Raw genomic sequence first — 13,664 nt, 5'->3', positions numbered from 1 at the left:
TATACCCCAGAGCTGCACTCACTATTCTGCTGGTGCAGTCACTGTGTACATACATTACATTACTAATCCTGAGTTACATCCTGTATTATACTCCGGAGCTGCACTCACTATTCTGCTGGTGCAGTCACTGTGTACATACATTACATTACTGATCCTGAGTTACCTCCTGTATTATACTCCAGAGCTGCACTCACTATTCTGCTGGTGCAGTCACTGTGTACATACATTACATTACTGATCCTGAGTTACATCCTGTATTATACTCCAGAGCTGCACTCACTATTCTGCTGGTGCAGTCACTGTGTACATACATTACATTACTGATCCTGAGTTACATCCTGTATTATATTCCAGAGCTGCACTCACTATTCTGCTGGTGCAGTCACTGTGTACATACATTACATTACTAATCCTGAGTTACATCCTGTATTATACTCCAGAGCTGCACTCACTATTCTGCTGGTGCAGTCACTGTGTACATACATTACATTACTGATCCTGAGTTACATCCTGTATTATACCCCAGAGCTGCACTCACTATTCTGCTGGTGCAGTCACTGTGTACATACATTACTGATCCTGAGTTACATCCTGTATTATACTCCAGAGCTGCACTCACTATTCTGCTGGTGCAGTCACTGTGTACATACATTACATTACTGATCCTAAGTTACATCCTGTATTATACCCCAGAGCTGCACTCACTATTCTGCTGGTGCAGTCACTGTGTACATACATTACATTACTGATCCTGAGTTATATCCTGTATTATACCCCAGAGCTGCACTCACTATTCTGCTGGTGCAGTCACTGTGTACATACATTACATTACTGATCCTGAGTTACATCCTGTATTATACTCCAGAGCTGCGCTCACTATTCTGCTGGTGCAGTCACTGTGTACATACATTACATTATTGATCCTGAGTTACCTCCTGTATTATACCCCAGAGCTGCACTCACTATTCTGCTGGTGCCGTCACTGTGTACATACATTACATTACTGATCCTGAGTTACATCCTGTATTATACCCCAGAGCTGCACTCACTATTCTGCTGGTGCAGTCACTGTGTACATACATTACATTACTGATCCTGAGTTACATCCTCTATTATACCCCAGAGCTGCACTCACTATTCTGCTGGTGCAGTCACTGTGTACATACATTACATTACTGATCCTGAGTTACCTCCTGCATTTTACTCCGGAGCTGCACTCACTGGGGGTTATATTTGGAGTTGTGCACCATTCTCCTCTGCGGTTACTCACCACGGTATCTGACACGTCCACGTCGTCGTACAGGTCGTCCTGCTGACTCCTCCCGTTGCGCGGGTTGTCGATATATGTGTTCGGCTCAGAATATTTCCTCTGCATCAAGCTGCAGAGAAGTGGAATGATGAGTGACCGTAGGGGGTGAGTCATGCTGGGGTGCAGATATTGGGGATACTGGTCCTGTATATAAAGCAACACTGAGTGCTGGGAATGGCGCTGTGCATTCTGTGGAGAGTCTGTACTCTGTCTATGCCGCCGCTGGCATTGTGTCTGGCAGTATTATCCGTGAACGCTATGGCAGTACTATGTGTGAACTGACCCCAGACAACTCTATCCAGACATGCGTCATAAAAACGGCGACTTCACACACTCACAAAAAGGAGTTTTTGGCTGCGCTGACGATGCAGGAAACGCGCTCGGCATCAACATAGTCGTAGTTGAATTCCTCCGGATCAGTTTTCGAGCCAGATTCAGACAAGAGGAGCCCCAGCCAGTGGCCCATGTCCTCCGAGGACTTCGCCTATGGAAAATGCAGACAATCAAAATGGGGAAACGAGAGCAACAAAAGGGACGAGCCCCAAACACCAAATCCAGAGAAAGGAGAAATATCTGCGGACAAATCCAAGAGAAGACGATTATATGAAATCTACAAAGGAAACTCTAACATCTACAGAGGTCGTTCTAACAAAGCGGACTATACACATAATCTCCACCAGAGGGCGGCAGAGACTACTACTAGAAGGAAACCTATACAAGGGGCAGTATTATAGTGGTTATATTCTTGTACATAGGGAGCAGTATTATAGTGGTTATATTCTTGTACATAGGGAGCAGTATTATAGTAGTTATATTCTTGTACATAGAGGCAGTATTATAGTAGTTATATTCTTGTACATAGGGGCAGTATTATAGTAGTTATATTCTTGTACATAGGGGCAGTATTATAGTAGTTATATTCTCGTACATAGAGGCAGTATTATAGTAGTTATATTCTTGTACATAGGGGGCAGTATTATAGTAGTTATATTCTTGTACATAGGAGCAGTATTATAGTAGTTATATTCTTGTATATAGGAGCAGTATTATAGTAGTTATATTCTTGTACATAGGGGCAGTATTATAGTACTTATATTCTTGTATATAAGGGCAGTATTATAGTAGTTATATTCTTGTACATAGGACAGTATTATAGTAGTTATATTCTTGTACATAGGAGCAGTATTATAGTAGTTATATTCTTGTACACAGGAGCAGTATTATAGTGGTTATATTCTTGTACATAGGGGCAGTATTATAGTAGTTATATTCTCGTACATAGAGGCAGTATTATAGTAGTTATATTCTTGTACATAGGGGCAGTATTATAGTAGTTATATTCCTGTACATAGGAGCAGTATTATAGTGGTTATATTCTTGTACATAGGAGCAGTATTATAGTAGTTATATTCTTGTACATAGGGAGCAGTATTATAGTGGTTATATTCTTGTACATAGGGAGCAGTATTATAGTAGTTATATTCTTGTACATAGAGGCAGTATTATAGTAGTTATATTCTTGTACACAGGAGCAGTATTATAGTGGTTATATTCTTGTACATAGGGGCAGTATTATAGTAGTTATATTCTCGTACATAGAGGCAGTATTATAGTAGTTATATTCTTGTACATAGGGGCAGTATTATAGTAGTTATATTCCTGTACATAGGAGCAGTATTATAGTGGTTATATTCTTGTACATAGGAGCAGTATTATAGTAGTTATATTCTTGTACATAGAGGCAGTATTATAGTAGTTATATTCTTGTACATAGGGGCAGTATTATAGTAGTTATATTCTTGTACATAGGGCAGTATTATTGTAGTTATATTCTTGTACATAGGGGACAGTATTATAGTAATTATATTCTTGTACATAGGAGCAGTATTATAGTAGTTATATTCTTGTACACAGGGGCAGTATTATAGTGGTTATATTCTTGTACATAGGGGCAGTATTATAGTAGTTATATTCTCGTACATAGGGGCAGTATTATAGTAGTTATATTCCTGTACATAGGAGCAGTATTATAGTGGTTATATTCTTGTACATAGGAGCAGTAATATAGTAATTATATTCTTGTACATAGGAGCAGTATTATAGTAGTTATATTCTTGTACATAGGAGCAGTATTATAGTGGTTATATTCTTGTACATAGGAGCAGTAATATAGTAATTATATTCTTGTACATAGGAGCACTATTATAGTAGTTATATTCTTGTACATAGGGGCAGTATTATAGTAGTTATATTCTTGTACATAGGGCAGTATTATAGTAGTTATATTCTTGTACATTGGGGGCAGTATTATAGTAGTTATATTCTTGTACATAGGAGCAGTACTATAGTAGTTATATTCTTGTACATAGGGGCAGTATTATAGTAGTTATATTCTTGTACATAGGGGCAGTATTATAGTAGTTATATTCTTGTACATAGGGGCAGTATTATAGTAGTTATATTCTTGTACATAGGAGCAGTATTATAGTAGTTATATTCTTGTACATAGGGGCAGTGTTATAGTAGTTATATTCTTGTACATAGGATCAGTATTATAGTAGTTATATTCTTGTATATAGGGGCAGTATTATAGTAGTTATATTCTTGTACATAGGGGCAGTATTATAGTAGTTATATTCTTGCACATAGGAGCAGTATTATAGTAGTCATATTCTTGTACATAGGGGCAGTATTATAGTAGTTATATTCTTGTACATAGGAGCAGTATTATAGTAGTCATATTCTTGTACATAGGGGCAGTATTATAGTAGTTATATTCTTGTACATAGGGGCAGTATTATAGTAGTTATATTCTTGTACATAGGGGCAATATTATAATAGTTATATTCTTGTACATAGGGCAGTATTATAGTAGTTATATTCTTGTACATAGGGGCAGTATTATAGTAGTTATATTCTTGTACATAGGAGCAGTATTATAGTAGTTATATTCTTGTACATAGGGGCAGTATTATAGTAGTTATATTCTTGTACATAGGAGCAGTGTTATAGTAGTTATATTCTTGTACGTAGGGGCAGTATTATATAGTAGTTATATTCTTGTACGTAGGGGCAGTATTATAATAGTTATATTCTTGTACATAGGGGCAGTATTATAGCAGTTATATTCTTGTACATAGGAGCAGTATTATAGTAGTTATATTCTTGTACATAGGAGCAGTATTATAGTAGTCATATTCTTGTACATAGGGGCAGTATTATAGTAGTTATATTCTTGTACATAGGAGCAGTATTATAGTAGTTATATTCTTGTACATAGGGGCAGTATTATAGTAGTTATATTCTTGTACATAGGGGCAGTATTATAGGAGTTATATTCTTGTACATAGGGCACAGTATTATAGTAGTTATATTCTTGTACATAGGGGCAGTATTATAGTAGTTATATTCTTGTACATAGGGGCAGTATTATAGGAGTTATATTCTTGTACATAGGGGCAGTATTATAATAGTTATTCTTGTACATAGGGGCAGTATTATAGTAGTTATATTCTTGTACATAGGAGCAGTATTATAGTAGTTATATTCTTGTACATAGGGGCAGTATTATAGTAGTTATATTCTTGTACATAGGGGCAGTATTATAGGAGTTATATTCTTGTACATAGGGGCAGTATTATAATAGTTATTCTTGTACATAGGGGCAGTATTATAGTAGTTATATTCTTGTACATAGGAGCAATGAGTAAGGCGGCACGACCGTTGAAACGCGTTCGATTTTAATGCACTTTAAGCCTGTGACGGTCACTGGTAGGAATCATCCGTTTTTGTGTCTATGGATATGAAGATGGACCTTGGATTTATGTGCTTTTAACAAAAATGGAATAAAAGGTATTTTTTATGGACATCACCCACGCTGGACTTCTGCTTTTCCTTGGTACTACTTGCAGCACTGCATGATCCGTGCGCTGGGACTGCGAGGAGGTGAGCTGATCTTCATTGCTTTTTCTTTTCCAGTGTTATAGTAGTTATATTCTTGTACATAGGGGCAGTATTATAATAGTTATTCTTGTACATAGGGGCAGTATTATAGTAGTTATATTCTTGTACATAGGAGCAGTATTATAGTAGTTATATTCTTGTACATAGGAGCAGTATTATAGTAGTTATATTCTTGTCCATAGGAGCAGTATTATAGTAGTTATATTCTTGTACATAGGGGCAGTATTATAGTAGTTATATTCTTGTACATAGGGGCAGTATTATAGTAGTTATATTCTTGTACATAGAGGCAGTATTATAGTAGTTATATTCTTGTACATAGGGGGCAGTATTATAGTAGTTATATTCTTGTACATAGGGAGCAGTATTATAGTAGTTATATTCTTGTACGTAGGGGCAGTATTATAATAGTTATATTCTTGTACATAGGAGCAGTATTATAGTAGTTATATTCTTGTACATAGGAGCAGTATTATAGTAGTTATATTCTTGTACATAGGAGCAGTATTATAGTAGTTATATTCTTGTACGTAGGGGCAGTATTATAGTAGTTATATTCTTGTACATAGGGACAGTATTATAGTAGTTATATTCTTGTACATATGAGCAGTATTATAGTAGTTATATTCTTGTAAATAGGGGCAGTATTATAGTAGTTATATTCTTGTACATAGGAGCAGTATTATAGTAGTTATATTCTTGTACATAGGGGGCAGTATTATAGTAGTTATATTCTTGTACATAGGGAGCAGTATTATAGTAGTTATATTCTTGTACATAGGAGCAGTATTATAGTAGTTATATTCTTGTACATAGGAGCAGTATTATAGTAGTTATATTCTTGTACATAGGAGCAGTATTATAGTAGTTATATTCTTGTACGTAGGGGCAGTATTATAGTAGTTATATTCTTGTACATATGGGGCAGTATTATAGTAGTTATATTCTTGTACATAGGAGCAGTATTATAGTAGTTATATTCTTGTACGTAGGGGCAGTATTATAGTAGTTATATTCTTGTACATAGGAGCAGTATTATAGTAGTTATATTCTTGTATATAGGAGCAGTATTATAGTAGTTATATTCTTGTATATAGGAGCAGTATTATAGTAGTTATATTCTTGTATATAGGGGCAGTATTATAGTAGTTATATTCTTGTACATAGGGAGCAGTATTATAGTAGTTATATTCTTGTACATAGGAGCAGTATTATAGTAGTTATATTCTTGTACATATGGGGCAGTATTATAGTAGTTATATTCTTGTACATAGGGGCAGTATTATAGTAGTTATATTCTTGTACATAGGGGTCAGTATTATAGTAGTTATATTCTTGTACATAGGAGCAGTATTATAGTAGTTATATTCTTGTACGTAGGGGCAGTATTATAGTAGTTATATTCTTGTACGTAGGGGCAGTATTACAGTAGTTATTTTGTTAGCGATAATTACCTCCAATGTGGCGAGCTCTTCCCCGTTATGTAAGATTCGGAAGGAATACAGGTGGTCCGGGGTGGGTTGTGGGATGATGTCGCAGCCTGTTAAGGACACTGGTTGTGTGGCTATTTTATTCCTGTTCCGGTCTTGATAAAAATGCAGGTGTCCTTCCTTTACGCAGCAATATCGAGATTTCCAGTGACTGTTTATTAACAAGTTCAGATAATCTGCAGGTAATTGTAGAAAAAGTCTGATACAACTACGGCAATGAAGAGGTTAATAGTGCGTTCTTGTCCCCTGTTTCTCCCTTTTCTGGGTGTTGGATTTTATTGCTGGGAGCAGGAATAGAAGGATTATAAATACATTATTAGTTATTAGAATATCAAAAGGGAAAAAATAAAATAAACACACTAGGACTATGTATTGACTAAGAACGTTAGTGCTCGAAACCCAAAGGCCTAATGGGTTTATTTTATTTTTTCCCTTTTGATATTTTAATAGTTACTAATAAATAATGTTTTCTGGTCTTTCCATTGCGTCTTCTACCTGTTGTCTCTGTCCATGCACCACACCCTTATAATATTGAACGTTACCTGGACAGGGTGAACTAACCATAGAATGTAAGTCCGCAGGGACAGGGTCCTCTCCCCTCTGTACCAGTCTGTCACTGTAAACCTGTTTACTGTAAACGATATTTATAACCCTGTACGTAGCCCCTTTCTTATGTACAGCACCATGGAATTAATGGTGCTATATAAGTAAATAATAATAATAATAAACTTTCCTTCCCATGGATTGTATTGGACTGCTGCCATTGACAGATGTAAAAAGCTGTTTAGCTGCAGCACCACTAGGGGGAGCTCACTGCACATGGAATATTACAACACATGTACTGATGGAATACAATGATGTAACATGAGGGTCCTGCGGGAAGTGTCAGGAGGGGACCCCTCTCACCACAATATCTGGGGGGTTATTAGAACTCACTATTGTACTCCTAATTTGATCTAATACAGAAATCCAGATCTTGCAGCGCATCAGACCGATTTATCCCCAGAAGTCTATTCCTCCAACTTAGAATAGATACATTGTAACAAAGATGGCAGTAATTGTTACAATGTATTTCCGTGATGCATATCAGGGTGAAGCATGTGATGCAGCAGACGCATTATTGTGCGCAGAGTCCGCACGCCGCTGAGCACCGCATCCCGCTGGTTATACCCCCGAGACATGGATGAATATTACATCTGTTCCTTCATCGGTTCCTTCTTCACTTTCTCTCTTCTCCCTACAAAACTTGACCTTAATATCATCCTACATCCTCCTTTAGATACCTCCTCTATACCACAGAAGACAATCAGAAATATTAAAAAGTCGTTATCAGATCTTCTTTTGATAGACGCCTGGAGAATTACACGTCCCTCGAATAAAGGTTACTCTCTACAGTACACAAGAAATACTCGAGAACAGATTATACCACATCATCTATTGAGCCAGGTCAAGAACATTACCCATGACTATTTTATACTCAGACCATTGCCTCTAACAATATAAGAAAATGCGCCTTCATCTGGAAACTGGACAACAATGTAATTTATAACACTGAGTCGCAGAAACATATGAGAGAATATTAAAAAAAATTCTTAGAAAATTTCCTAGACGATATCTGTGACTCCAATACATAGGAGGCAAACAAAGCAAAGCTTAGAGGCCTCCTGATAGAACTAGGTTCTGGGGGGAAAGGAAAGGGAGAAACTCGCCACCATCTGATTAATTCACATTAAGGACGTAGAAGAGAAACGTAAAGTAGCTCAGACACCGACATTAGAAAAAGACGTTTTCAGACTGAGAACAGAAGTCAGAGACTTGTTGAGACAAGAGTGAAAACCACCTACAATACTCCAGGTTCAAATGCTACATCAAGCAAATAAATGTGGCAAATATGGTAAAAAAAACAAGTAAATTCAGCAAACATACAAGAGATACACGAGACCATTTATATTGTAACACGGATGATCACGCGAACACTTTCAGCTCATTCTATTCAGATCTTTATGATCTTAAAATAAAAGATCAAGAGTCATCAATAAAGAAATCTGAACTAATTAATAACTATCTACAAAAAATAGATTTGCCCAATCTAACAGACCAACAAAAGCAACTTCTGGACAGTCCAACTATGATGGATGAACTAGAATTTGCTATTAAACCGAGTCCTAAAGGGAAAAGCCGAGGCCCAGATGGCCGCTCCATGGAGAACTATAAAACCTCTAGAGAAGAACTCGTCCCATACTGTAATAATGTAACCAGAGCAAACCAAGCGCTCTCTGCCCACATCACACTTATCCCAAAGCTGGTAACGACCCGACTCTGAGCGGCAGCTGCCGGCCTATTTCATTGATCAATAATGATCTGGGGAACGGGCGGGCGGCCCATAACTTCAATGCCTTCATCTTGCAGGAACTGCTGACACACTCCAGCCACATGAGGTCTGGCATTGTCCTGCATTAGGAGGAACCAAGGGCCAACCGCACCAGCATATGGTCTCACAAGGAGTCTGAGAATCTCATCTCGGTACCTAATGGCAGTCAGCCTACCTCTGGCGAGCACATGGAGGGGCTGTGCGGCCCTCCAAAGAAATGCCACCCCACACCATTACTGACCCACTGCCAAACCGGTCATGCTGAAGGATGTTGCAAGCAGCAGATCGCTCTCCACGGCGTCTCCAGACTGTCACGTCTGTCACATGTGCTCAGTGTGAACCTGCTTTCATCTGTGAAGAGCACAGGGCGCCAGTGGCGAATTTGCCAATCCTGGTGTTCTGTGGTAAATGCCAAGCGTCCTGCACGGTGTTGGGCTGTGAGCACAACCCCCATCTGTGGACGTCGGGCCCTCAGACCATCCTCATGGAGTCGGTTTCTAACCGTTTGTGCAGACACATGCACATTTGTGGCCTGCTGGAGGTCATTTTGCAGGGCTCTGGAAGTGCTCCTCCTGTTCCTCCTGGCACAACAGCCGAGGTGAAGGTTCTACTTCTGGGTTGTTGCCCTCCTACGGCCCCCTCCACATCTCCTGGTGTACTGGCCTGTCTCCTGGTAGCGCCTCCAGCCTCTGGACACTACGCTGACAGACACAGCAAACTTTCTTGCCACAGCTCGCATTGATGTGCCATCCTGGATGAGCTGCACTACCTGAGCCACTTGTGTGGGTTGTAGAGTCCGTCTCATGCTACCACGAGTGTGAAAGCACAACCAACAAAAAGTGACCAAAACATCAGCCAGAAAGCATTGTACTGAGATGTGGTCTGTGGTCCCCACTTGCAGAACCACTCCTTTATTGAGGAGGTCTTGATAATTTCCAATAATTTCCATCTGTTGTCTATTCCATTTGCACAACAGCAGGAGAAATGGATTGTCAATCAGTGTTGCTTCCTAAGTGGACAGTTTCATTTCACAGAAGTTTGATTCACTTGGAGTTATATTCTGTTGTTTAAGTGTTCCCTTTATTTTTTTGAGCAGTGTATATCAAATCCTTTGCGACTCAGGAGAAATCTCCCAATTTATTAGCAAAAGGGAGAAAGAATTAAATAAAACCCTGAAAACAGAAAAGGTTTCAAAACTTCTAAAAGAAATGCACTTAATTTCTCCCTCAATTAAATGCCAAGAATTAAACTACACAATTATATCTCGATGGAACAAAACTCCAGATATTCTTATCAAAATTGATCATTCTTAGTGACCTACCTGCTGGAGATGCAATCTGTTACCTGGAACCCCCTCCAAGATTTGGTATTAGTGTGCTAAAATCGCATCCTTTTGGGAAACAATACATAAGCATATAGGAAAAGCTCTTAACATATCGCCCCCTTTAACACCCAACTAGTCCTCCTTAACGTCCATCCTCAATATCAACATATTAGTATTTATACTATAATATCCCATGTCCTCAATGCGGCTAAAATCCTCATTGCGAGACATTGGAAGGACACTGACCCTCTTCCCTCTCCGAATGGATTAACAAATCCAATAGTATATGTTCATTGGAAAAACTTCACCTGATTCACTCCAATCAAGACAAACTCCGAGAAAGCTGCCAACAATGGTACGAATGAGATAGGATTAAGCTATAAACCACGGAATTAAACCACCAAGAATGTTTACGCTACATACAGTTATACATGTTTTACTTTCTCCACGAAAGAAGAGAAAAATGGGCTAATTCTTAGCAGGACTACTCCTCTACCCCCTCTACTGACCATCTACTGACCCTCTATCCCTCTACCGTCTCTACCCCTCTACTGACCATCTACCCCTCCACCCCTCTACTGACCCTCTACCCCTCTACTGACCCTCTACCCCCTCTACCCCTCTACTGACCCTCTACTGACCAGCTACCCCTCCACCCCTCTACTGACCCTCTACTGACCCTCTATCCCTCTACCGTCTCTACCCCTCTACTGACCCTCTACCCCCTCTACTCCTCTAGACCCCTCTACTGACCCTCTATCCCTCTACCACTCTACTGACCCTCTACTGACCCTCTACCCCCCTACCCCCTCTACTGACCCTCTACCCTTCCCTCTCAGCCCTCCTGCCCTCGTTTGATTTCCCCTCTTTTCCTCTCTTCTGATTCCAGTTCCCTTTAACTCTGTACCCCTAAAAGAAAATGAATGTTGGTTTTCCTTTGTATCTTTGCTGTTATGCTGCTTATGCCAACATTCTTAAATAAAGAATTTATTAAAAAAAAAAAAAAAAAAACTTGACCTTTTTCCCCTTCAGGGGACTGAGAAAGCTGAAAGACATCATGTCACGGGGCTGCGGCAGCCATATCATCTGCCAGCCAATATTTTCAGAAAGAAGCAAGTAATAAGAAGCCATGGAGATGGGAAGGAAGACAGAGTGGCACTCTCTGCCCTGGACCACCAGGGACCCAAATATTAATCATCCACTGACAGGGACCACCAGGGACCCAAATATTAATCATCCACTGACAGGGACCACCAGGGACCCAAATATTAATCCCCTCCCCTCTGACCGGGGCCACCAGGGACCCAAATATTAATCCCCCACTGACAGGGACCACCAGGGACCCAAATATTAATCCCCTCCCCTCTGACCGGGGCCACTAGGGACCTAAATATTAATCCACCTCTGACCTCAACCACCAGGGACACAAATATTAATGCCCCCTCTGACCTGGACCACCAGGGACCCAAATATTAATCCCCCACTGACAGGGACCACCAGGGACCCAAATATTAATCCACCTCTGACCTCAACCACCAGTGACCCAAATATTAATGCCCCCTCTGACCTGGACCACCAGGGACCCAAATATTAATCCCCCACTGACAGGGACCACCAGGGACCCAAATATTAATCCACCTCTGACCTCAACCACCAGTGACCCAAATATTAATGCCCCCTCTGACCTGGACCACCAGGGATACAAATATTAATGCCCCCTCTGACCTGGACCACCAGGGACACAAATATTAATGCCCCCTCTGACCTGGACCACCAGGGATACAAATATTAATGCCCCCTCTGACCTGGACCACCAGGGATACAAATATTAATGCCCCCTCTGACCTGGACCACCAGGGACACAAATATTAATGCCCCCTCTGACCTGGACCACCAGGGACCCAAATATAACTCCCACCTCTGGCCTGAATCACCAAAGATTGAACTATCAATCCCTCCTCCTTCCTTGACCACCAAGGATCCAAATATTATCCCCCCTCTGACTGCGGACCTAATTATTAACCTTTCCACAGCTGTAGACCACCAGGGATCTAACTGTTAATCCCTCCTCAGTTCTAGGCCACCAGGGATCGAACAATCAACCTGTTTCCTGCCCTAGACCATCAGAGCCCCAAACATTTGGGGATTGTTTTATCACGTGATATTAGTTTCCATTGGTCATCAATATCTGGTGGGTGGGGGACCCCATCAATCAGCGGTCAGCAGAAGCAGCACTGCTAGTGGCCACTACCAGGTACTGCGGATCCGATCCCACTCTCTGGAGTCTGGCTGTAGCCCCCTCTGCTTTGATTTTGATGGCCTATTTCCCCAGGAGAATCATCAACATCAAAGTGGTGGAACAAAAGAAATTCTGTTAGTGACTGAACCATGTGCTGGGGACCCCCACTGTACCAGAGACCCCTTCCCAGTGTGAGGCAGTAGCGGTCCAGTGAGACGAGGGCGCAGTGTGGGAGTATTACTGAGCACTGATTGATGATGTTCTGGTGTAAACATTTGGGTAAATCACACTTTACCGGAATCACATATTATATATGGTGAAGAAATGATATAAAGTGGACAATTAGTAACGGCACTTACTGGAGGTCTCCAGCGCCTTCTCCGGACCCTCCATAGAGGCCGACTTCTTTCTTCCCAGATTCATCAGGTTGCTGAGTTTCAGGCCCGATGGACCTTTCTTCTTCACTGGAGGGAGCACAGACAGGAGGACATTACTATTGGCCACTATTGGGGGGCTCCGGGCCATGTCAGCTCCAGCCCAGCAGGACACATACTGGTATATGGATATATGGATGTATTCTATCTCTGAATGGGGTCAATTCTCAAAAGAAGATTTCACGCACCTCAACTTACACTGACCCGAAAAATCACCGGCCGAGTGACTACACGGAGAATCCACAGAACAAGGAGCTGCGGCTCAGTTTAGGATTAACGGAGAATAGAAAACTCCAAAAAGCTTTAGACCCTCCGTAATCAGAAGAAAAAAAGAGGTGAATCCCCTAAAAACAGCACTAATGAGGAGCAGAACAGTGAGAGGGCGACACGGGGTGGTGGGCGCTCGGCACGGGGTGGTGGGCGCTCGGCACAGGATCAGGCACGGAAAGAGGCGACGCAGGATTATATATTGCTGCTTCCTAGTTCTGCTCTATAATTCTCCACAGAAGCCGAACAGCTCCGCACAAAGAGTCA

At 40.7% G+C, this 13,664-nt stretch overlaps 1 protein-coding gene across 2 annotated transcripts in view; it reads right to left on the bottom strand.

Moving 5' to 3' along the window:
* Positions 1–13,664, bottom strand: part of AFAP1L2 (actin filament associated protein 1 like 2) — a 155,176-nt gene that overhangs the window by 27,526 nt on the left and 113,986 nt on the right. For both annotated transcript variants that reach the window (XM_077257929.1, XM_077257930.1), the window contains exons 10-13: positions 13,056–13,160; positions 6,727–6,938; positions 1,648–1,793; positions 1,271–1,379 (exon numbers count right to left, since the gene is read on the bottom strand). In XM_077257929.1, the coding sequence (XP_077114044.1) occupies positions 1,271–1,379; positions 1,648–1,793; positions 6,727–6,938; positions 13,056–13,160 (572 nt within the window). The remainder of the gene's footprint in view (positions 1–1,270; positions 1,380–1,647; positions 1,794–6,726; positions 6,939–13,055; positions 13,161–13,664) is intronic.

This window comes from Ranitomeya variabilis, chromosome 4 (assembly GCF_051348905.1).
Source record: "Ranitomeya variabilis isolate aRanVar5 chromosome 4, aRanVar5.hap1, whole genome shotgun sequence".
Lineage (NCBI taxonomy): Eukaryota > Metazoa > Chordata > Amphibia > Anura > Dendrobatidae > Ranitomeya > Ranitomeya variabilis.
Note: the sequence above shows the minus strand (reverse complement) of the source record. Positions and strands in the feature narration are given on the sequence as shown.